Source organism: Bicyclus anynana, chromosome 12 (assembly GCF_947172395.1).
Source record: "Bicyclus anynana chromosome 12, ilBicAnyn1.1, whole genome shotgun sequence".
In the NCBI taxonomy this organism is placed as follows: Eukaryota; Metazoa; Arthropoda; class Insecta; order Lepidoptera; family Nymphalidae; genus Bicyclus; species Bicyclus anynana.
The window spans coordinates 847,154-874,152 of record NC_069094.1 but is presented as its reverse complement, the minus strand read 5'-3'; the positions used below and the strand labels follow the sequence as shown (position 1 = coordinate 874,152).

The 26,999-nt window shown below is 36.3% G+C and overlaps 1 protein-coding gene across 1 annotated transcript; it reads right to left on the bottom strand.

The window, feature by feature from the left end:
* Positions 1-512: 512 nt before the first annotated feature.
* LOC112050983 (flexible cuticle protein 12-like) lies at positions 513-2,754 on the bottom strand. Its single transcript, XM_024089418.2, has 3 exons — positions 2,676-2,754; positions 2,030-2,151; positions 513-852 (listed from the first exon to the last, which is right to left on the bottom strand). The coding sequence occupies exons 1-3, from the start codon at positions 2,682-2,684 to the stop codon at positions 663-665; spliced, it is 321 nt and encodes a 106-aa protein (XP_023945186.1). The 5' UTR covers positions 2,685-2,754; the 3' UTR covers positions 513-662.
* Positions 2,755-26,999: the final 24,245 nt, after the last annotated feature.

The window sequence follows — 26,999 nt, the reverse complement described above, 5'->3', positions numbered from 1 at the left end:
CGATTAACATTAAATTTTAATGAGATTGAAGACAGGTAGAGCGGCCTAAGGTCACACTGGTATTAGCATACTATATATCGGAGGTTAAACGATGCTTAACATAATATGTTGTAGATTTGATATTTATTGTCATAGCATATTATTAAAGGTTATAAAATATTTTATTTTAAAATGCGGATACGATGTCTATTTTTATTATAACAAAATAAATTAATTTCAAATTTATTTTTACTGTTTCCTTATTAGTAATTGACAGGTGCTCTTTTCTTTTGTATATCTCATAATTGGGTCAAAATATTCTAATTTTTACCTACTTTTCTGTTGTTTTTGCATAGATATAAGGTTGTTGCCTAGGTTTGCTGCATTTGATTAACAGCTTCTTATGGTTCAGTTATTGATTCTCTGATATATTACGGTCCTATTTTAGCTCTAGAACAAATAAGGCGTTCCAATGAAGTCTTCAGTTTTTCATTCATTAAAGTGTTGAGAATTGGTAGAAAATAAAAAATGTATTTTAAATTATTAAAACAAAATAGTTTATTAACAAAATAAACAAAAATCGGGATCGTATCACAGAAATGGATTTAACAAAGAGGAATAAGTAGGGATGGGTTAAGGGGATGAGTATTTTTGGACTAGATGTTGGGGTTGGTTATGCAGGCTTAGGCCTGGGGGATGTGGGCGCCCGAGGGCACGAAGCCTTCCTTGCCGGCGGTGTAGGTGACGGTGTAGGTGAGGCCGTCGTTGCCGACGTAGCTGTACTGTCCGCGGACGGAGATGCCTTCGTTCTCAGTGCCGACGTCGGTCAGCTGGCCGCTCTCATCTTGCTGGATTCCGTTGGAGGTCTTATATCTGTAAACAATAAGTATTTTTTCAAGAACACTGAAATATTCTGTATTGAAGAGAAACTGCATTGTTGGTACCACAGAACAGACAACGCTTTTAGCAAGACACAATTTGTCTTTGTGGTTTGAGTCCGGGCTCTATGTGATACAAACTTTTTCTTTCTTCATTGCATTGGAGCAGTGTAGCGGGTCTAAGCTCCATATCCTCTCTCTTATAAGGACGAAGGCCTTGCACAGTCGTGGGCAAGTAAAAAATGCTGATATTTTTTTAATGATAAATAGAAACAAGGTGTTGCTGAAGTTCACAATGATTAGTCATTTAAACGTTTTGGTCAACATCTCCTGTCAGTTTCGGGATTAAACGTTTTAGAGAGTTGTCTATTGCATCTGGGTGAAGTTGTCGCTTGGATTCGTCAGGTTTTTACGGATAATATCAATTTAGATTCAATATTATTAATCATGACATGTAATGAAACATTCTGTTAAAAATTCTGCCTAAAGCTCGATTCAAATAGTTAATCTAATTAGGGTTTGATGGACCAATTAGCACAGTTGTTATTTTAAAGAATAAATCAGACAACTTAATAGCTTTGACGGGCAATCGATGCGGCAATATGTTAACAAACAAGTGTTAAGCAACGATAAGCGGTTTCATAATGCGATATAAAATGCGTCTAAGCGCTGTGCTGTGGAGAATACGCGGCTTCAGTCCCAGTTGTTGACTTATCTTCGATACATTTGATGTAATTAATAGAGATATGCCAATAATCCCTCTCATTTGGAGAAGAGACTCGTGCTCTACAGTGAGTCAAATATAGGTTGTTGATGATGAATAATGTGCTGTTGTTAAATCTATAGTGATGTTGATGATTAAGTCGGGGAACATGCCTTGAGTCCCGATTATAATCTCTAACGTTCAATGTAAGAGAGAGAGATGATTTATTTATTGGGAAGCTAATTATGATCTATGCTAAGGCATATTTATACTAATATTATAAAGAAGTAAAGTTTGTTGTACTTTAGAGGTAATCTCTGGATTCTTTTACTAAAAAGTCATGTTATTTTATTCTTATGTTCTCGCGGGAACGGGAAGGGCGCGGGTGATTGCGCGGGTTCCGCAGGTTCGGCTATCAGAGCGATGTACGATTCAACGAGCTTTGGATGTGATCCTGGTAATAACTTACTTGTAGGCGTATCCGTCAACACCAATGTTGTCGCTCTCGAGTTCGATGATTTCGGCGGCACCGTCGGCGGTCAGCTGGGGGGCGGCGGCGACGGCGGCCACGAACAGAGCGAACACGATGAACTGTGGAACGATAGCAAGTTAGCGCAACAACCTAGGCCTGTAGCCAAGTCACACATCAATTCTCTTTCTACAAACGCTATTGATTCGAAAATGTATGGAAATGACATTGATAGGTTGATCACGAGGCCTATCGACCATGAATGTCATCTCCATGATATTTTTGGACTTCGAAGCTTCGTATAAAGAGTTGTAGATACAATTCCTGGATTTCCTACAACGTTGTAATGTTGATTTAAAGATTGCTTCTGATGTTGTTTTAAACCAATTGAGTAATAAAACTTTAGTGAAACATTTTGTAAAACTATTCAGGGAAATGGGTGAAGATTATGAATTGTACACATTTAATTTACTATTGAATAAGATTTCGATCTAAGATCTAGATTACATATTTGTTTTTGTATACAATGCATCTATAGATGCTTTGTTGTTGCAAATCCAATGAACGTTGCGCTGGTTAACACAATTGAACAAATATGGAAGCACTTTGACAATAAAAAAAAAATCACAGTTCGTCACAAACGTACCGATTTCATTTTGGAAGGTTTTGGTGTTTGTTATTGCAAGGCAATGGAGCGAATGATGCCCCTCAGTGGAGATGCTGGTATTTATACCGGCAGCGGGCAGGCAAGGACGAGTTGTGACATTTGAACTTAGAACATCTTCGGTCAGCGTTCTTTGTCAAAGGTTCTTTCGTATGTCCGGCTGTGTAGTTTATGTTCACTCGTTTCAAGGATAACTGATTATTTATTAATTTATACGTTATTTAGGAATTTATATAATCTTGGCACATTAATTGCCTTTTATTGTTTTTTTTATAGGCACCAAAGTAGTCTAACTACTGCTTGCGTGCGTTTTGTCCCGACTCGCGCCAACCACTTGACCAAGCAATTTGATGTTCCAGTATGACGTTGCCTAAACAGCATCGTTGGCTAGCCAATGTTGCTTCGCATCGCATCTTGACTTGACACTCATCGCATGAGATCTTAGCTGCAAATCCTTGCACAGGCTATGAAATTTTCTTTCTTAGAAAAAATTGGCAGTTGATCTTTTCACATCCTCCTCGGAGTGCACGTTACCGTCCTAGTCAATATAGAGAGAAACATTATCACCATAAGCCCGCCAACACACATTGAAGCAGCGCAGGGGGTCAAAGCTCCATAAATCCCCTATCACATAAAGAAGGATGCATAACCCTGTAGAGGGCCTTTAAAATATGTTGATAATGATGACCCTGACCTTCGCTAAGGTGTTAAGCCCCATGTAACCATACCACAGTGCAGAACAATGCTGCTCGACGGAAGAAACAAGTTTGGTGGTAGTACTTCCCTGGTCTGTCTGTCTGATTGTCACTAAGAGCTCTACTACGATGACTGCCGTCTAAATGCCGACTGCAGTCGTCGGTAGCAGTTGCTTCTGGCGTTGGCAACGGGCTGCTCGTGTAAATTAACCTTTAGTCAACAGATTTCTACAAAACAGTTTAAAAAGATGTTTAAGATTATTAAACATATGATCTTTCTTTTTTTTATTCTTTACAAGTTAGCGCTTGACTACAATCTCACCTGATGGTAAGTGATGATGCAATCTAAGATGGAATCGGGCTAACTGGTTAGGAGAAGGATGAAATCCACACCCCTTTCGGTTTCTACACGTCGTCGTACCGGAACGCTAAATCGCTTGGCGGTACGTCTTTGTCGGTAGGGTTGTAACTAGCCACGGCCAAAGCCTCCCACCAGCCAAATACTTACTTATACTTAGCCTAATATTTACTTAATCAGGGCTAACTTGTAATAAGTAAGATAATAAGCTGGCAAAGACAAAAACAACACATCCAAAATCGATCATTGTACCTTAGTGTTTTAACCGGAAGACGGTTCTTTCGGCCTTAGCATCTAATAGGTAGCAGTAAGTAGACATTAAACTTTGTGTGTGTGATGTGAGGAAACGTCAACACAGCAGAAAAGCTTTAAATTATTTATTTAGAGTGATGTACTAAGTTTCTGTGATAGCCGGTCATGGCTGAAAATGTCAGCCTATATTCCTATCATAAGTAGGCTTTAGTTGTGAAAGGTCCAGACCCTCAAAGCATATTTTTATAATATTGTTCTCAATATAATATGAGAAATTATGCCTCCACGTAGGTACAGTACCGCAGCAATCCTTCGATAAAATCTGTTTAATATAAATTTTTGAAGAGATGCCACGAAGCTAAGATATCGCGTACAAAATATTAAAACATACTAATATTATAAATGCGAAAGTCCGCTTATCTGTAACTTTTTCATGGCTAAGCCAATTTTGATGACTTTTAGTCCAAAGAGCATAGGCTACTTTTCATCCTGGAAAATCCTTGTATATAATTTTCATCGTGATTTGATGAAAAACAGATTTTACGCGGTCGAAGTTGCAGGCGTCCAGTAGTTTAAAAATATGTTTTCTTACCGCTTAATTATAACCTTTGTCTGTACTTAGGTACAAATACATTCAAAACCTATTGTCTACCGAAAGCAGAAAAACTCATCTGTAAATCTCAATCCAAATCAAATCCAGGACCTCTAGGTTACAAGCTACATAACTACGCCAGTGAGTACGTCAAGAATTAGACTAAAGTATTAACTAATAAATAATTTACGGGGCAAATATGTAAATTTAGAAAATCAAATAGTAATATAAAACTAATATAGTGACTAAGCGGTATAAATTCCGTATCCTTCTAGGTCAATTAAGTGCCGTAATCAGAGATATATTTGGTCATACTAATGCGGTGTGCACCCACTTAACGCATCCGCGCCTCAGAATTTCATGCTTTTAGGGTTCCGGATTCAAATTTAAGTCAAAACTGGTTTTTCGAATTCAAATATCGGTCCTGCGTCGGATTATGCAATATAGCTATTTTCTTACAATAAATTTTCAGTAGTAGAGTGGTTTGTATGTGATAGCCAGTGATGGTCAGATGGTGATGGCCAGTAGAGCAGGTTATGTTGTATGTAGTCGATTCTCTTTCTACTAAAGCTTCGAAAACTAGAAAAATATATAGGAATGACAAATCAGATCGCTTGATCACATGACCTGTCGATAACGAATGTCATTCTCATAATTTTTTAGGATTCGATAGTCTCCAATGAATCCTTATAGTTTCGCCATGTCTGACTGTCTGTCCGTTCGTCCGTTTGTCTTACGGAACTACAATGCGCGTGGCCGGACATACCCCATATCCATACCCCTTCTGCTATGAGGGAAGAAATCTGGCCTTGTAGTGAGCCATTGAAACCAGATTATGATGATCAAAGCTAAAAAGTCTATTAAACAATCACATTATTCTAACGTAGTTAAATTAAAAGTCAAATTCAAGGATCAGTATGTAAAATATATATTATACAGGTTTTAAAGGGCTGATTTCTCTAATAAAAATTCGTCGTTCCTTTCACTGCCAGCTAAATTGAATTAGTAAGACACAGTTCTATGTCAGTGACACTCAATCACGGAACTCTGTATTCCAAGCCCCCACGCTTGCTTGGCCAGTTTTTTTTCTTCTAATAATAAATCTAAACTTGTAAAAATTAAAGTTCATTATCGATTGTACACAAATAATAAATAATATATTTAAGTAAACGTATACGGTTGACCATGGGGGTAGATTAAAACTATTTAAATATGCATTTCCATAGATTATTGCCAAACAAGTTCAATGTTATAGAATATTTATTATATTCAATTTAATCATGAACAAGTTTAAATTCAAATTAATCAGACACATTTTTACGGTGACATTTTCCTTTTTTCTTTATTTTATTTATAAAAATCGTTCATCAATAATTCATTAATACAAAAGCTTGAGATGGTCAGACATACCTAACTCGTTCTAAAAAAGTTGACAGATTGTTTGTCTATGCCAATGATATTTTATACTATTATCATTGGTCTATGCTTCTACCAGTGGCGGATCCACAAATTTGCCGCCAGTAGGCTTTTGAATTTTTGCAGGCCCTACTGAACTCTAAAATTCGATAAGTATCCTAGTTCGCAATCAATACAATTAACTACCTTAAATAGTGTCAATGAGATTGCAAGGCCATAACATTTTAGTCCTGTACAGGTTGTACAGGACTAATTTATTATTACATAACATTTTCTTTATTTCTGTAAAAGAGAAAGTTTTTTGTGGCAAATTTTCCGTCCCTAAAATCTGCCGCCTCAGACTCCAGCCTGCTTAGCCTACAAGTAATTCCACCACTGGCTCCTACTTTTGACAAGTACCTACGGCAGCTAATTATATAGTTTGGATCATGGTGGTTCTGGAAGAAAGCAGCTTTGAAGGGTTCAGATTTTTGTAAACGTAATTTTTTTGATATTTTGTATGGGATATCGTGGAAAAACATTGTCCCCAGTCGCCAGACCCCTAACGACCCTTAAAGTTTCAAAATTTTTTTATTTTAAGTAGGTTAAGTTTGTAAGCAGAAACGTCAAGTTTGACTATTTGTAAAGACTCGGTTCGATACTTCTGTTCTCCTGAGAAGAGCCGGTAAAAAAGTATTTGAAAATAAATTATATAATATTTTACAATAAGGTAGAAGCTGATCCAGTGGCCTCCAAATATCATAATCGTTAAGGAATTCATCAATTGTGTAGTAACCTCGACTAAGTAAGTTTGATGTTTGACGGTGTTCTTGAAGGGTTAACGCGAAACTAAGTCACTACACTTCTACGGTTAAGGGGCCGGACCTATAAAATCTGCTACCTGCGACAACTGCCTTCATCCAAATACCATAATTACACACTGTAGCATACATAAGGCTTACCTATGGTAGGAGCGTGGAAAATGTAAGACAAATTTTCAGCTCAATAAAATGAAGTATGTCTGGCCGCTGCAGACTCTTAGTTATGATTGTGCATAAATATTAATTATTAATAAATTTATTATTATCTACACTATAAAGAAATATAAATCGCCTAACCGGTTTGCTAACAGCAAAACTCAAAATAAAAAAAGCAAAAATCTATTCGGCACTCTTTTTTCATATTTTGGTTAAGAGCCAGGAAGCTCGCCAACCTGCTATGAAGCTGTGCTCTATATCCCCTTTCCTATAAAGAGGGAGGTCTGCCTCTGTAGTAAGCAAGGTTTAAAATATTGGTGACAGTGAAAATTGCGAGGAAAGTCGCTATACAACACTTTGACTTTTTAACAAAGAGTAACGTATTCGCACTTGTCCGTTTTTTGTGATTCTAATCAGGCATGGGCCCATAAAATTCGATTTAATTTTTTTCATTAATGGGTGATCATAAAAACAATATTAAATGAACTGTGAACCTGAGCGAATATAATTTTTTACTCAACTCAGTTCATTACGTAACGGCAGATTAAAATTCCTTGTAAGAATTTGGTAGATCGATTTCCTAGTCTTGTTATAATTTTATATTGAATGGTATCTAATACCTACTAAATAAGTCAAATCGTGACTCGATCAGACAGTATAGTAGTTTTTTAACTTCGTGGAATTCCGACGTGTTTCAATGAATCCTAAAAACACACAAACTGTCCAAGGAACGGGGTTATTTCAGCGACATTTTACTGAAAAAAGTAGAGCTCAGTAAGCCCTCAGTAAGAGGTCTTGAAGCCCCAATCCAGGACCGAACCTAGGGTCTCATAATCCACAGGTTAACCACTAGACCAAAGAGGTAGGCAAGTAAAGATACTTGTAGATATATTACGCAATGTTACAAATAAGTAGAGCCAAAGTCAAACCGATCAGATACGATAACGCCCAAAAAGAGTTAACATTAAAAAAGCTCGAGAGCATTACACTTATGGCGCGAAGGTTAACTCCGCGTAAGCCTTCGCTAATTCACGCGGGTGACAACGTTACGCAAGCGTTAGGCATTTTATTGTCTGCGCCTACGTTCGCTGCAGGTGATCTAAGGGCGACTACACACTACTATTAGTATACTGGAACGAGTCCAACAGTCATTGCGTACGTAAGGCACCGGTGGAGATTCTCTAGAGATACTGGAGAATTAATTGTTTTAGTAGATTAATAAAGAGAGTAAGAAGAGACGTGTCCTTACAATATTATTTTTTATGTGAGGCTCGTTTGTATGGGTGCCTAACACTTAAAAAATGATATTTGATAGTGCAACGAAAGCGCAAGGTGTTTCCCATTTGAGTGAGCCAGAAAGATTACATTAGACAATTGTATTGTATACTTGATTTAAATATAATGCCATAAAAAACTTGCAAAAATACCAAGTCTCGCAACACAGTTCTTCTACCCTAAAAAGTTGTGAAATCCATGTAACCCCAAGCTAGTTACTTTATTCAGTCCCTACTTAAGGGATCTTCTGTAGCCTGCTCGTATTAACACCATAATATAGTGATCATAACAATAATAATCTTATAGTGATATAAAAATCTTTTATATTTTAATTAACTTAGACTAACTTGGCCATCGCATAAAAACACAATGTATTTCACAAGTAGTACATATTATAGTCAATGAGAATATTTATAGCAACCACCTGGTTTCAATTGATGATTGATGATGATTTAAGATAAAAGTTTTGTTTTGTTACGTATAATAAATGTATTATAGGTCAATCGGTCGAAATACCTGTACGTTAAGACAGTCATTTTGAAAGCAGTTGTGCACAGCGCGTTTGTGTAGTAGGCCTTAGATGGCGGTTTCTTCACAACTGATTCATTTGTCGATTGTCAAAAGATAGTGATTCATTTACGTGTGATTCTGTGAGAAACACTTACCAAGAATTACTGAGTATAGATTCAAAACGCTAGGTTATTAAACGAATAGTTTTCCTTCCATAAAATTACAAAATATAAAGCTAGCTTATAGATAACTTTGCAAAGGTGACCACTGACCAGGGCGTTGACATATTTAGGCCCAACTTTTTTTGTCGTAACTGTTGACGAACCAGTTGACCCACTTGATGTCAAGTGGTTAACAATCCAATTATGCGTGATGCCAGTGGCTTAACGAACCGATACATGATCGCTAACTGTGAGACCTCTTTAGAAAGATCGGAGGCACTAAGCGGGTGATGAAGCAGGCCAGGTCGAACCAGATATGAGGTCGAACCAGATATGAGAAGATCTGCAGAAAAACTAAAGTTAGCGACGTAGCTCAACGAAGCGAGTCGTAAGCGAGGCATTTAGAGAGTCTGATCGCAATATCTATAGGGTCCTTTGAAGCTGGAACAGTGTTGGGTGGCAACAGGATGAAGGAAGCCGTTGTGTTCAGGCGGCTTAAGATCGTGGTGTTTGTTCTCATAGTTTGAAGTTCTTCAAGGAGGACCAGCTCAGCTGATGATTATGATAATGATAGTATCAGAACGTTAACCGCATTTTGCCTGATGGGTGATAACAAGCCTTGACCGAAGCCTACAACAGACAATCAAATTTGAATTGTTTTAAAATCTTCCTCTTATTTAGTATTAAAGAATTTCAAAATAAACGATCACCTATCGATTGATATGAACAGTAATAAACCAGGTCTAAATTGGATTAGGCACGCAACATTATTGACAGCCAATCACCGTAGATTGTTATAATTGGAAACATTTTAAGAATGCGGAATTTTTTTATCGATTAATACGCCACTAGCTTGGCACCGTATTTGAAGTGATCAGAAGATAGCACATACGATGTTATTTTGCGCTTTTTTGTGGAATCATTTTTGAGATTTTGTAAGTCGGTTAAATATTTATAATCCAAATTTTTAGGAGATATTCCTAGAGCTGCATTTTGAGTCACCAGTAAACTGGACAAGCATGCACAACTAAAAAAAATCGAGAAGTACTTATAATTTAGCTTTCAAGATAAGACTTGGCAATGTAGAGCAAGTTACTAAATGCAAGTAAAAATATCTATAGCCTTCCTCGATAAATAGGCTATCTAACACTGAAAGAATTTTTCAAATCGGACCAGTAGTTCCTGAGATTAGCGCGTTCAATCAATCAAACAAACAAACTCTTCAGTTTTATAATAATACTAGCGGACGCCCGCGACTTCGTCTGCGTAAATTTCGATGTCAACTTTACTACTGCCCCTACCCTACCCTACCCCTACCCTACCCCTACCCTACCACTACCCCAACCCTACCCTACCCAACCCCTACATCTACCTTACCCCTACCCTACCCTACTCTACCCCCATCCTACCCCTACCCTCGCCGTACCCTATCCCTTTCTTAATATAGCGGAATTTCTGCGTCTTTTAGAAATTTTGTATTATCTCCGAAACTATTTAAGTAATTAACATACTGTAAAGGGCAAATCTTATCTCCATAATATCCTTGTGATTATTAAATAATTTATTTTAATAAGGATTAAAGTTTAGTTGTATATAAAATTAATAATTTTTAAAACACAAAAGGTACTATATCTGCTAATATATAGAAGGTAGATATATGGTGTCGCGGACTTTTTTGTAGAACTATTAAAGATACATAAAGTCTCCATACATTAATTTAAATTTTACACAATAGATAAGGCAGCGCATGCGAATAAGTCTGTTTAAGAGGATTTTCAGTCCGACCTGTGTGACAAAAACTGTGATAACTCGGCTAATATATATGATACCAATATAAAATATAGCCTATAGCACTCCCCGATAATGTAGCATTCTACTGGTGAAAGAATTTTTAAAATCGGACCAGTAGTTCCGAAGATTACCCCATTTAAAAAATGTGACAAACTTACAAACTTTACCTCTTTATAATATTAGTATAGATTAGTATAGATTATAGTATAGATTAGAGGTGTGCAATTCATAGAAGATGTGAAATGTAATGCCTATCAAAAGGACTCGTTACGTACATTGATAATGAAAAAATTGATATTGATAATTTCGTACAACTTGTACGTGTACTGCCTACCCTAGTTAAAACCTTGTGCACGTCCTTGTCTATAAATTGTTAAGTGTTAAATAATAGATTACGCGTAAAAGGCGTATTACTGCACAGCGTAACCTGTTACTGCAACGTTACATTACACGCAAATATCAGACACGAACTTTGACCTCGCCACAATGGGATCATAATACTTCGCAGTTCTTTACGACGCGCGCATACTAGAGGGACGTGTTTTATCGGGATATTTTACTGTGTATGCGTTTTACTAATTGCATTCTGTAATTGTATACGGCACGATCGCAGGACGGCATCAATAATATTTTTTTACAAAATGTCAGCGTTTCAAACATATCTTTAATCTGACTGCCCCAAAAGTAGGGCTATGTTTTTCGATTCTTTGTATGTACATAGCAGACGCACCGTGGTTTTACCCGCATAGTTCCCGTTCCCACGGAAATACGGGGATAAAATATAGCCTATGATATTAACAAATAATGTGACTTCGGTTTAGTTAGTTTACAATATTCGTATAGACGTAGGTACTCGTATATTTCCTTGGCATACGCCATATAGGCTTGTTGTATTTTTACTTGAGAGGTATCGATTCATCTGGGTTGTTAGATTAACGCTGAGTACATCAATTATAAACTATCCACCCCAATTTCGCTTACCTTCAACCACCACTTAATTACTTTTCAATACTAAATTTTACATAAAATCTTAGTCAACCACGCCTATAAATGTTAAAGAATCTTTTAGGATTAGACGAGTCAGTTTAAAGTTAACCAAATGCTCTATTAACAATAGTCTGCACATGCTTTATAGTGAACTTTAACTATTAACGTAACTAATTTCAATGTGTCTATATGGCGATGCGTCAAATTAATAACGCCATTTTTTACTTTCGCCGTTGCAAGACGAAGTAATTAAAACAGCTTGTTTCACTGCAAATAGTTATGGATATTCTATTTTCAGAAGATTAAAACAGACTTTGGTACACTGTAGTAGGCGTAGGTACAGACTGGTGTTTTAAAAACTAAAGGAGCGTCAGCGAAGCAGAAATAATCGTAATATGTTTATAAATTACTAGCGGACCCGGTCGCTTTCACTTATGTGTACCTCTTCCCTATCCATACCCCACCCCTACCCTAAAATAGTCACAAATAGTCTGTATACCAATTTTTATCTTTCTACCTTGAAAATTGCGGAATGTTCCATACAAATACCCACCCCCCATTTTAGGGTAGTGGGGGGTTAGAAAGAGATAAAAAATATCCTATGTCACTCTCCATCCTTTCAAATATCTCCATTTACATCATCCGTGAGAGCCTAGTGGATATGACCTCTGTCTCCGATTCCGGAGGGTGTGGGTGTTGAATCCAGTTCGGGGCATGCACCTCCAACTTTTCAGTTGTGTGCATTTTAAGAAATTAAATATCACGTGTTTCAAACTGTGAAGGAAAACATCGTGAGGAAACCTGCACACCAGAGATTTATCTTAACTCTCTGCGCGTGTGAAGTCTGCCAATCCGCATTGGGCCAGCGTGGTGGACTATTGGCCTAACCCCTCTCATTCTGAGGAGACTCGAGCTCAGCAGTGAGCCGAATATGGGTTGATAATGACGAATGCCTACCGTAATTAAAGATTTTATTTTTACCGTTTGTACTTCAATACAGGGCAAATGTGACTTGGTATAAGTATTGAAACACCTACAGAAGTGTCATCAGAAGTATTAGAAGGCTCCCATATACAAGTTTATCCGACACCAGCACGTGAAAGCTTGGCATTTGGATGCGCCCGCGCAAATGTCAGAGTTTCGTCACCGCCACAGATATTTAACTACGAATTTTAATAATAGATAGGATTACTGGGGAAAATGACATAACCTTTGAATGTTTCATTTCATTTAAATTAGCACTTCTCGACTAGTTAGTCATTTCTTCTAAAAAATATACGTTTTTTATTTTATCGTTTTCTTTTTCTAAGAATATTTTATTTAATTTAAACTTATCAAATACATATATTTTTTCCAAACTACATAATACAATTATTTGTATTGTAATATTTTTCAGCTGAGTCTTTAGTAATTGATTTTTATATCTTCTATGATTATTGCATATTCTAAACCATTGTGTACTTGAGGAGTAAACTCCAGTTGTGAGTTAGAAATGTTTTTTTTTTCTAGAATATAATATTTAATGTTTTGGTATTCAAATACAAATTGAAGTAATGATCATATCAAACGGTTTAACCGTCATAGGTGTAATTGACGTCTTCTCTGGTGAATTTAGCAGTGCTGTGGTTCTCAACAATGGGCATCGGCCGTGGCTAGTTAACGCCAAGTACGATGCGGTGCACGTTCGAGGTGTCGGTAGAAATTCTACCTCTTCCGATTAAGTCCGCTTCCGTCTTATACTGTATTGTCACTTAATAATAACATGTGAGATCGCAATCAAGAACTAACTTGTCATAGAATACAAAAAATACAAGATTTTTATACTCGTAAATAACGCACACCACATCTACTGCAAATAATATCCCCTCTGTATCTTCCTACATCTCGTCGGTCGCTAAGCAATACCAAATGCACACGTGGACTTACAAGAAGCTTACCGCGCAATATTTTGCGTATTATTATAATCGACCCGAACTGACCTCACCCTGGAGTTTAATAAAATCTATAAAAGTCCCAATGGCTCAATAGTTCAGGTCGGACTGATATCATAGAGATCGGAGGTTCAAATCCTATAGCATGGTAGCCAAGCAATGATTGTTGCGCTGCTTCTTACAAACTACCTTTGAGTTTCGTTATCTTTTCGTCCGAATATCCTCAGTGCTTGAAGACAAAAGTCATCGAACAGTGCGTGTTGCCAGTGATGACTAATATGGTTCCGAGACTTGATCGCTAACTATGGGCATTATACGAAGGCTCAGAGTCACACAGAGGGCGATGGAACGAGCATTGCTCGGAATATGTCTGTGTGATCGAATCAGAAATGAGGACATCCGCAGAACAACCAAAGTCACCAACATAGCTCAACGAGTCACGAAGTTGTAGTGGCAATGGGCGTGACACATATTTGCAGTTCGAAGATCCGATGTACGTTGGGATTCCAAGGTGCTGGAATGGCGACCTTGCACTAGAAAGCGCAGTGTTGTTCGACCCCCACCAGGTGGAATGACGACATCAAGCGAGTCGCTGGATGTAGGCGGCTCAGGATTATGATGTTTAGAAGTCCCTAGGAAAGGCCTATTTCCTGCAGAGGACGTCCAGCGGCTGATATGATCATGATACCTTTGAGTTTAGTAGAAGAGTTGTGAAATACCATACAGAAAGTTGAAGATTGACACATTATGGAAATTAATACATTACGGAAGTCGCATCGCAAAGTTCATTTAAAAAGTCGCGTTAGAAATAATACGTACAAAGTGTCTGTCGGTGATTTCTAAATGATTTTTTTTTTAAGTGCAAATTAGTCTTTAATATAATAATAACTAGTTTTCGCCCCCAGTTTGTTTATTAACAGACAGACAAACTTTAGCCTTTAGTATACTCGTAAGTATGGATGAAAGTGTTTTTATAGTTATCTATATCGTTTATTTCAAGGAATAGGCTACTTAATTTAAAAAATGTTTTTTTCAAGCAGGCTTAGTTTACAAGCACTTTATAAGGTCACTTTTGACTATTTGTAGAGATTCTACCTCCGATACGGAAGGTAAGTTCTGCTGAGAAGAGCCGGCAAGAAACTTAACTCATTTACCTACACTATCTTCAATACAATACTCAAATATCATTACATACATACCACAGACATACAGACAAACAGCGTGCAGTATTAGTAGTTAGGTATTAGGTATTATGTGTCATGAGCATCACAGGATCGCGTGATCTTGAGAAACTAGTATTTTTATTGATCATATTAATGGACGCACCTAATGGCAAGTGATTATTCGATCTAGGAAGCAACTTCACTGTTGTTAACGTAGAATTAATGCAACCAAATAAAATAATAATATTTTATTCATTATATTTGAAAATAAATATTATTTTTTACCTTTCTTTTAATTTCTTTTCTTAATTATTTTTAACATTTAAGAATAATGTTAAAAATAATTAACGTAAAATAAAAAATGCAAAAATATAAACAAAATCTAGTATTAAAAACCCAAAATCATAATTAGGTATTTAGCACCACAATCTAGGCGGCGCGCAATAATCTTAATCTAGCCAAAACCTTGACGTCATTCAGTTCCTTTATCATCGGATTAATTTTAATTGATAAATCGTTATTCAAAATTTTATAATCCTAATAATCAATTGAAATTCATTGGAGGTTAAAGTGTCGGATTATTATTATTACATTAGGTTACGAGAGAGATACTAATCATAAAATGTCTTGAAAGTTTCAAATGAGAACTGGAATAAGGGGGTCAAATTTTTTACTTCGTCGATCCCCACTATACTGCCGACCCCCGAGAGTACAATATCGATCCCTGGGAATTGTTATCGATCACTTTGGGAATCCATGGTCACGATAGTTTAAGCTGAGGTTTATTTTTACATATCCAGATATATAGCGGTCGAACTTGACACAGAGGGTGGTTCGATCCCCGCCCCGTTGGTCTATTGTCGTACCCACTCCTAATACAGTCTTTCCCGACTAGTTGGAGGGAATGGCAATATTGGTCATATTTAAAAAGATATGGCAAATATTCTTTAAAAAAACATAAAGTGTAGTTAGACAGTAAGGCGAACGGATTCTCAAGATCGTATAAAAATATTTTATTCAAATTATTAAATATGAATATTTCAAAACTCGTCTGTTCAATAATTTCCTGGTCATCAGAATAATTATAGTTAATTTATTGATACCATTGATATATTTAGGCAAGATACATAGGTCGGTAAAAAATCAAATAATTAATTTAAATTCCAGATTAATTTATTTGATGTATATCAAAGCAATATATGCAGGCTAGTATAAAGAGCAATTTATTTATTTCAAATTCAAAATTATGTTTATTTCAAGTAGGTTGAAGGTTAGATGTTGCTATGGATAATAATATTTATGAAAACTTAAAATGAAAGTAATGAGGGTTTCAAACGCACCTTGGTCTGTGAGCCCACAACAACCTCGGCCCATTAGTTTATTTACCCGACAATGGAATAGCCAAAAAGAAGGGTAATGATTTTGGCAGGCCATTAATGTTTGTATGAATGTATGCTCTATGTTTATTAGTTCGTATGAGGCATAGGTATCAAATAATGGCAATTTTTTTTCATCATATTTATGTATTATTTCTACTGAATAAATGTAATTTGTTTCAGTGATTTTCACTCAATATCAGCAGGCCAATTCACTAACTTTGACATTTGTTAGTGGACATATACGAAATTTATCTCTATATTTAGTAACTCTCAAGTCACTAGATTTCGTATTGACTCAAAATTGAGATTATAGGTTGATAAGTTATCCTATAAATATGTGCCTAATGACAACCCTGCGTGGATATCATACTCAGTATGAGTCAGGAACTCAGTAAGAGTCAGTCAGTCAGGTGCAGGGCAATGTCATCTATACATTATGACATACTGTATAGATGACATTGCCCTGTTGACATTGTGATTTTTGTTAACAATGGGCTTTACGGAATACGAAACTCGGTTGTTATTGATTTGATGTTAATTCTATTAGGTAGCTAACTTACGTCATAGTTAGTGAATTGTGCCATCTGCTCTGTTACTATAAAGAAATAAACTTTAAAAACAATATCAATGGTCGCTGCGTCACATATCAGGTGTCAATCGCTAACAATCGTTAATCACATGAATGGAATACTAGTCGCTATAAATACCATGAGACCGGCTCACGCGGTCAAGTGATGCGCTTGTAGACTGTCAATAATCATCTAATGTGCCTCGAGTTTTTATCCGGAAGCGATGTTTTACTAATGAATCAGTCAGTCAATGAAATAAATCAATAAAATATACAATTTACGATATGTTGAAGCTGTAGGTAGGTAAATTATAGTTGGTATAGTCTTTCTACTTTCTGGAAGACAAATATAAAATGAAAATATTTCATAGTATACCTGCCTTCTATGGAAAATTAAACGACCATCAAGCTTTGGTTTGTTGTAATCAACTGAGTTAGTTATTAGCCCGGCAGACTGTGAAATCTTCCTTCTATTTTTTTGTACTTTTTTGTTTTATGTAGTGGTGTAAATATATAAATTATCTGATAGTTTCCACAAATGTTAATGTAGTATTATAATAAATAATTACATAGCGTATTATAATTAATTACACTTTTATTTTATTTTAAATTAAGGAGCCTCAAGATTATCCTCCTCTGTGTCCAACAGTAACACATTGGTAATAATTGTTGTATTCATTTGAATCTTACATTTATTTCAATTACACTGGTGGGAGGCTTCGGCCGTTATTGGCTAGTTATCACTCTACCGGCAGCGATTTAGCTTTAGAAAATTTAGATTTAAAAACCGAAGGGTGTGTGAATTTTCATTCTTCTCCTAACTAGTTAGCCCGCTTACATCTTAGATTACGTCATCACTTAGGTGAGATTGTAGTCAAGGGATAACTTGTAAAGAATAATAAAAATAAAAAAATGTTACTATTCTAGGAAGGTACACATTTTGAGATTTCCTCGAGTAGTTTTACTCTATGTCATAGGTTTCTATACCTATAAGAACTAGACAGTGGTTCCGAAATAATTACGAAATGCACGCAAAATACGAAAGTCACAATAGCCTATCAACATATGGGCCTGTCCTTTTCAAGTATATAATACATATTTAATTTTGTTAGATGGTGCATTTTATAATTACTTTAAGGTCAACTACGAACGACACGTTAACACGAAAATAAACAGAGGTTAATTTTTCATTTGTTGTAAGGCTCAGTAGGTAATCTACATCCCAAATGTTCTAAGTGAATGACTTCAGAGGCTCGAATTTAGTGTTTTTAATTAATTTATTTAAATTAAATTTAAATCAAGGCTTAGTCTACAATCATTTTGTAATTTCACATGTATTCGGAAACACACCTGTTTAGACTCTGTCCGTCGGCATGAAATTGAGCACCTTTTACAGGGTAGTCATTTTTTTATATTAGAGCCTATATGAAGATGAACATCAAATTAAAACATACATCTTGGTTTTTTTCTAGCGTAAGAAAAACCCTAAGATGTATGTTTTAATTTGATGTTCATCTTCATATAGGATCTAATATAAAAAAATGACTCTCTCGCACCTCAAAGTCTGCGACATAACAACTGCTGTGCCAGGAAAGTTCTAGTCGCAGCTGCGACAGTCGTTCGCTTGTCGTCAGCTGCGTGACATATTCGCCGTGACATCCGCGCGACGCGCTCACCTTGACACGGCGCGAATGTCGCGACGCGCGCGTTGCATAATTACGAATAAAAATAATAAAATGTATCTGTGCTGTCAAATCTAGGGCTACTACTCGACTGTTCCTTTCACATTTAAAATAAAAAAATAGATTTGGCAAAAGTTTAAAACAAAAACTCAAAGACTATTTATTTGGCTACTTAGACACAACATAGCGCCGATAGGTTAACAGGCAACCTAGGGTTTCCTTCATAGAAGGAAATAACATCAATAATAGAATAGGAAATAACTATGAACAAAAAAATTAAAACAACTAGACGCTTCACAATTTTAACAATAAATGTCAACGTCAGAGTTATAGAAACCGAGGTAAACGCGAAAAACGAATTTTTGTGACCTTTGAGTAAAATTTACAGCACACGACACGTCATTTTCATGGAACCTTTGAGGCTACTTTTATGATCATCAAAATTTAGGTGTATACGACATATCAGCTTATAATCTTCATCAATTATAATCTCTCATTCAAAGGTTAAATCCTTATTTGAGTCGGGTATTATAACAATGCCTTTTCAATTATTTTTATTTATTTTTCAGATGGTGACAACCCTAGCGACTGATGACTTCGCGAGAACAAGGAACCATTCACTGAACGCGTGATGGACCTATTTCCATTATCACAGACGTCACGTCCATTAAATATTGAATAGAAGCATGCATTAATTTATGATGTATTATGACGAAGATTTCGAGAAACAGTTTGATATTCGATATGGCGTTTCCGCTTAGATTCATCTATGTTTGAGGAGCAAAATTAATTAACTTTGTTCAGATGTCACGTAGTAATCCGAAAAAAATAATATCAGTTGGTGCATCATCGGATTATGACAATGATATAATAGACAGTATGTATTCTGTATTCTACGCCATTACACCCTTAGCTAAGTTTATTTAAAGTTGCGTTTGACGTCATTCCATTTCATAATAAAAAAGATTCGAAGTAACCGTTTCTGCAAAAACGAAAAAACCACTGCCATCTGATATAGTGGCTTATATTTTGAATAGTACACCGAGAAATCATTACAGAATTAAATATCCAACCCCCATTGAAGTAAGGTCTAGGCTCCAAAACCCCGTCTTTTATAAGAAAGGAGACCATCAAAATAGGCAGACGTTAATAGATATCGTGCCTGATAGGCATAGCTAATGGAAACAGATGACCTTTGACTGGCAGGTAGATACTTTGCAGCCACACAGCCAGTTCTCAGCTAAGTATCTGCCACAAGACACGTACTGATGTGATTCTAATTACCGAAACTACTAAACAGGTTTCCATGCGGTTTTAACAAGTTGATTAGCTTAAACAGTTGGATCAATACTAAGGTAAATTATGATGAGTTTTAGAGGTATCTTCAGCTGAAGAGTAGGTTAGTTTTTGTCGACCTCCGTCGATTTACAAGACGCAGGTCCTGGGTTCAATCTCCGGCTGGGCCGATTGAGGTTTTCTTAATTGGTCCAGGTCTGGCTGGTGGCAGGCTTCGGCCGTGGCTAGTAACCACCCCAGCGGCAAAGACGTACCGCCAAGCGATTTGGCGTTCTGGTACGATGTCGTGTAGAAATCGAAAGGGGTGTGGATTTTTATCCTCCTCCTAAGAAGCTAGCCCGATTTCATCTTAGATTGCATCAACTTACCATCAGGTGAGATTTTAGTTAACGTGTAATGAATAAAAATAAGTTTGTTTGTTCAATTGGTTTGGTTCATCTTAGAAACTACTGGTTCGAAATACATTATTTTGTTAGATAGTCCATTTCACGCTACGAATAGGGCGATCAGGGCAGATCAGTGACCGTCAGTGAAAAATATAACAAAGGAGGGAAAAATCATTTCTTCTATGAGCTTCGGTTGCTTGTGCTATGTAAGTAAATGGTTAAGCAAAATTCATACGTAACGGGGATGGTTAAAAATTGAAAAAAAAGCAGTCTGTGACGCTATATTTATGATTATGTGTTATGTTGACTCTCTTTACCCTTAATTATAGTAAATACTTAAAAGTTTCCGCGCGGACGAAGTCACGGGCGTCCGCTAGTACAACATATGATAAACTCTCAGTAGCTGTTTGGTGTTACAATCCCGAGCCTCGGAGGTCGGAGAGCACATTCAGCACCTCCTAAAATTATCATTAATATCTCTGCAACTTTAACCCTAAGCCAATCAAACCTCCTTGGCACGGTGGACAACAACTTTTGTTAAATCTATAAAGTGCAAGACACTCAGAATTCGTATGCACATTTCAAAAGTGTATGTAAATAGGCATATTTGAATGTTTGCGGTTGAGAGTTCATCTACATACATTATGTGTTATATAACACAACTTATCTCTGTAATCACTTAATAATTTCCAAATAAAATAAAACAAACAGTTGTTAATACCTGCTATGTAATGACAGGTGTAATGCAATACCTATTTTATTTCATTGAGGGTAAAGTTTAATTCACTTTGACAGCGGTGTTACAAAATGCTCACATAAATCGGTCATCGGCTAACGGTTCATTATAGCAACGGGTGATGTTTTGGGAATGGTCAGTAATACGATAAATAAAAAAAAAGGTCCAAACTGCAAATCTCCATTAATTTATGAAAACTGTAAAAATATTAATTCTTTCCTAATTGAAGAAAGGAATTCCCAAATAATTCGTTAAATAATGTAGTATGATTTGGCTAATAATATAATCAGGTTTTAATTAGACTAAATAGTCTTAATTTGACGGCCTCCGTGGCGCAGTGGTATGTGCGGTGGATTTACATGACGGAAGTCCTGGGTTGGGCCAATTGAGGTTTCCTTAATTGGTCCAGGTTGGACTTGCTTTGGCCGTGGCTAGTTACCACCTTACCGGCAAAGACGTATCGCTAAGCAATTTAGCGTTCCGGTACGATGTCGTATAGAAATCGAAAGGGATGTGGATTTCCATCCTCCTAACAAGCCCGCTTCCATCACAGATTGCATCATCATAAGTGATGAGATTGTAGTCAAGAACTAACTTGTAAAGAATTAAAAAAAAACCTCCAAAGTGAAAAATTCAAAATTCAAAATTCATTTATTTCAATTAGGCTTAGTTTGCAAGCACTTTTGAAATGTCAGGATTATGTCATAATGTAATTTAATCTAATGGTGGTAATACTAGTCGAAAAATTAAAATTAAAGTTACGAATTAATTAAAGTAAAAGTTTAATTAAAGATGAAGAGAATTCAATCCCCGTCGGCTGAAAGATATAAAGAAAGATATAAGAATATTACAAATATACCGGCTTAGTTTCAACTACGACTACAATACTGCTTGGTTATAAAATAGCATAACATTCTTGACCACATATGTATGATCTTGGCATCAGTAGGTCATCTCGATCGGTCACCCTATCGGGTGTCTTCGCAACACGCCAGTCTATGCAACAAACCAGCACGTTGTAGGAAGATGGGCCAAATGTCAGTCCATGGTCACTCACACTACAAACTACCATTAACTAACTTCTTGATTTACATAGATAAATTTACATTTGCACTTCATTATATTGCTAGACACCTAAACTACTAGTATTTTGTGTATTTAACAGCTGATGCCTTACAAATATTTGTCCCTAATGTAATTCTCAAAAATTCCATTGCACATTTTATAAGTTTTTATAGCATTATGTTTGTGTGTATTTATAATATCTTGGAAGCTGGATTAGCACTAATTTCCTGATATTTTATTGGACTCGATTTTAATATACCGTATATCTGTGCAATACCTAATAATATTAAGAAACCATGGAGCTTACATAATTTTTTCATTCTTTCTACAAGTTAGCCCTTGATTACAATTTTACCTTATGTAAGTGATAATGCAATTTAAGATGCAAGCGAGCTAGCTTGTTAGGAGGAGGATGAAAATACACACCCCTTTCGGTTTCTACCCTAAATCGCTTGGCGGAACGTCTTTGCGCGTAGGGTGGTAACTAGCTACGGCCGAAGCCTCCCACCAGCCAGACCTGGACCAATTAAGAAAACCTCAATCGGCTCAGCTGGGGATCGAACCCAGGACCTCCGTCTTTTAAATACCATCGCGCATGCCACTTCGCCACGGAGGTAGTCAAATAAGATCGAATCGAAAGGTGACCATAGAAACCCTAAACTTTATTTAACTTGAGATACGAACTAACTAACTGTGCTAAACTTAGAGTTTGGGCGCATGTTTTGGCAAAAAACACCGTTTTTAAAAAAACAAATTTTCATATAATAAACATATCTTTATTTTGATTTTTAATTCAATACCTGCACGATGTCTGAAGAGGTTTCTAACCTCTAACTAATCATGCAGCGATTAGATTTATTATAACAGAATCGTGCATCATTTGATTTACCTTTGATTTAAGGTCAAAGATTCAAATCACAGGTCCTGCAAAGGGCAACTCGGTGTTATTTTGTTTTTGTAGCTTGTTGGCTATCGGTGAAGTACATTTGCATATAGGTAAGCTATATAAAATAAAATAGTTGCACACACACAAGGTTACAAAAAATTGTAATTCTTTTAAGGGCAATTAATTGCATACTCTTCTCGGACCGCAAGGCACGTTTGGGACCCTCGTAAATTATTATATAACATAATGATTATCTTATGATATTAAATCGTTTCGAAAGTGCTTGTAAACTAATCCTAATCGAAATAAATGAATATAGACTATGAAGTACCTAAATGAATAAAAATCAAATGACCTGTGGAAACATGATCATTATGTTATAAGGCATGTTATGGTCTTTTCATCACGCAGGTGACACATATACATTTCCTTAAGTCAGTATAATTTTTGATCCCTATATCCGACTGTGTTGTACTTTACTTTAATAAATAGAACCGAGTAGATTCCTCACGAATATAAAGGACTAGCTGACGCCGTGCGGTTTCACCCGCGTGGTTTCCGTTCCCGTAGGAGTACGGGGATAATATAAAGCCTAAGCCTTCCTCAATAAATGGGCTATCTAACACTGAAAAAATCTTTCAAATCGGACCAGTAGTTCCTGAGATTAGCGCGTTCAATCAAACAAACAATCAAACTCTTCAGCTTTATAATATTAGTATAGATAACTTGTCCTTTATATTTTATAGAGAACATCATATTTTATGGTTACTTAGAAAGAAGTAAAGTAGCCCACCTTTAAAGCCTCTAAGGCCTTGATGTACAGATGTTTTTATCTGTAACGCATGTCTACAGAAAACAGTACGAACGATAGTTTGAGCACACACCAATGGTATTAATAGCATCATTAGAGAGAGCGCGTCGCACGTCTGTCGGCAGAAGTCACACGCTCTTTTGTGGCAGGCACGCGCGCCGACATCAAAGCCTCCGCTGTAGGGTGACCAGGTGAAATGTGGCAATATTTCAATCTAATTCAAAGTCAGAGTCCAAATTCGCCTATACATTAAGAACATTTGATTTCTTTACATTATTATAATAAAGAAAGTAAAGTCGCAAACTTAAAATTAAAGCTACGAAGGTTTCAAAGGCACCTTGGTCCTATTACTTATGTATAGACGTAGTTATGAGCCTGGAATTTATCGCCGATGAAATAAAAGGAGCATAAACTTTTTTACGTAATGTATTAATCGATCTTAAAGATTTTTTATTTTTTTTATTTTAAATTGTTACAAACCTTGTTTAGTTATTACACATAGATAGATTGGCTATATTATATTATTATATTAGTTTACTTATTACTACAATATACTTTAAACAGAAATAATAATTTATTCATATATACAATTAACATTTAACATGAAGTTCACTTTCATGCACCACAAAGTGTTGCTCTGTTATTGTTTTACACAAATTATTTGTAGTTTTTTTTTTAGTAGTATTATTTTTTTGAGTAACTTGCAGTTATTCAAAAAAATCATCATTCGAAAATATCTTAAGAGCGTTTACTATTTGATTTAATAGTTGTAACCGTTATAGCGATTGTGATTTAAAATAGTAAAATTGCAATAAAAGTTAGTTAGGGAAACGTCTTCCTAAAGTGGCATTGTGTGGTGACCCTAGCCGCCTTTGATCAGCGCGCGTCGGCAAACGTAACTACGCTAATGTGCACTTTGTCATAACTGCCACCTACTCTAGCTCTCGTCAGTACTCCCGTACTCTCTCTCTTACACTCTCACTTCTGTTGTGTGTCATTTGCGTCAAACTCCTCACTGGAGTTAGCGAGATACGTCAATATTATTGAAGCAAAGTCTTTTAAATTTGTGAAGTGCCAAATTGGTACTTTACAACAGAGAAAAAAAACGGTATTTTTTTCTTCCAAAAAATAAAACTCCCAATTTGCATTTTATTCGAAGTCCGAATTAGTTGGAGGATGATTGTAGGGTAGGGCTTTTGTAGGGACTTTGAAAAAACGATCCTGAGCCGCCTGCTTCCAGCGAATCTCTGTGAATCGCTTGTTGTCAGTCCACCTGGGTATGGGTCGGCCATCCTCTCACCTTGGGACTCCAAAGTCCATCGGCTTTTCAAACAATGTGCCGGCTCATTGCTGCCCATAACTTTGCGACTCGTTTAACTATGTCGGTCCCTTTATCCAGATCTCTTCATGTCTGATTAGATCATACACAAATACTCTGAGCATAGCTCGACCAGCATTACAAGAGACCCATAGTTAGGAGCAAGTCTCAAGTTAGGAACCATAGATCATCAAAGGTAAAACCTTAAAAAGTAACTTAACCTAACTGGACCTTTTGTCCAATTTCCCCATGATGAAGGATCGAATACAGAACCTTATTTTTTGAAGTCAAGTAAAAATTAACAGTTTGGTAGTTTTACTTCTTCGTGCTTAACTGCTATCTAATGGACGTCGTTTACTTACAATGTAATACATCATTTTAAAAATATACTTAATCTTTCGGAAAGAGTCTTTATTAGAAGTAGTCCGACCTATGAGCTATGACCATTTATTTCATCATTATCAACATCAATAACAACCCACATTCGGCTCACTTACGAGTAGTTGGAGGTTCATGCCCGGAACGGATTCGAACCTACGCCCTCTATAACGGAGAAGAAGGTCCAAAGAGCTATCACGGCCATCCATCTATTTATGACGCAAGAATAGGAAACATAGCGTCAGATAGAGCAAACAGTTAGCATGCTCTCAATATATTCTAATATTATACAAAATTCTGCTCTATATGTTTAATTTATACGAATGCCATTTGCCATCTTCGATAGATCGTCTGCTAATACAAGTTTCAAACCTACATTATTTTAGCACATCTTCATTTCAAGCTATCAATCCAATACAATCGATACGATTACTTTTTTATTCACAACTATACTTCATCGAGGTTTCTTTAAAAATAAGGAACCTACGTTTCCTTTATTATTCGTATTTAAGGCTAATGCTACAGATAATGAGTTGTTACAAAATGTTACATTATTTATTCAAATATTGATGTTTTTATAGCAACTATTTTGTATTAATGGTTTATATCATCATATTAAGAAACATTCTTGGCAAATTGTGCCTTCTCGATACCCATATTTTATAAATTTCATAAAAGGAAATCATTTCTAGACTAAAAATCATCTTTAGAAATTTAGGCTTAATAACAGAACATACATTTCAACAAAAAAGTTTAAACTTAAGTAAACTTTTGAGTAATCAAAGTTAAGATTTGTTATTGTCAATAATACTACACGTACATAATTTAGCTAGTTATAAGATTTAAGATTGTATCGTAAATACGATCGGATCGCTTGCAGTGGACGTGTTACCTATAGATATCGCCACGAAAGTGAATGCCAAGGTCGGCGCGTTCGTAAAACCGAGCGTCTATGTGTTACATAATTATATTTCTAACTTCGCCTGCTGTGGAGTACGTGGCGACTGTTATTATGATTGATGAGTCGGCATTAAATGATGAATCGTGGGTCTATGACGACCTTGATGAACTCGCGACCTCTGGAGCAATGCGTTTAATATTATCGCTAGTGATTTTTTGTGGAGAAAGGCTTAAGCCTCGGTTGTTACCTTAAACAACAACGATCAATTGTGGAGCTTGGACCTGAATGGCAATGGATGATAGCAGGCTTCGAGGGTCTAGATCCTCATTGTCTTGTTTATCCTTAATCGTAAGCTCTTAGTGTGCAGTGCTCTATACCTACAAGTTTCGATTAATTTTCTTAGGGTGCTTAAAGGTGTTATAGGCCATTATCATCATCGTCAACGGCCAAGATATCTTAGGTTGACCATCGAAGGGCGGAACATTAAAGATGGCTCATCCATCAATTATTAGGAATTTTTGTCAATGGTTAAAAGCTGCAAATACATAACTCTGACTTGAGTTATGAGACCTAGTTGTTAAGTAATTTCTCTGACAGGAACGACGACGATGCTGAGCAGAAAGAAGTAAGCGTCCTATGGCAGATTTAGTCAGAAAAAGCTCAAAATTCCTTAAAATATTTGGATATACAGGTCGTTATATGAAATCGCTAATGCACACAGAGGCACCCGAGGCATACATCTTAATATATGCAAAGGATGATAGGCAATAGGTATATAAAAGTGCGAATTCTAATTTTAATCACAGTCTCCTC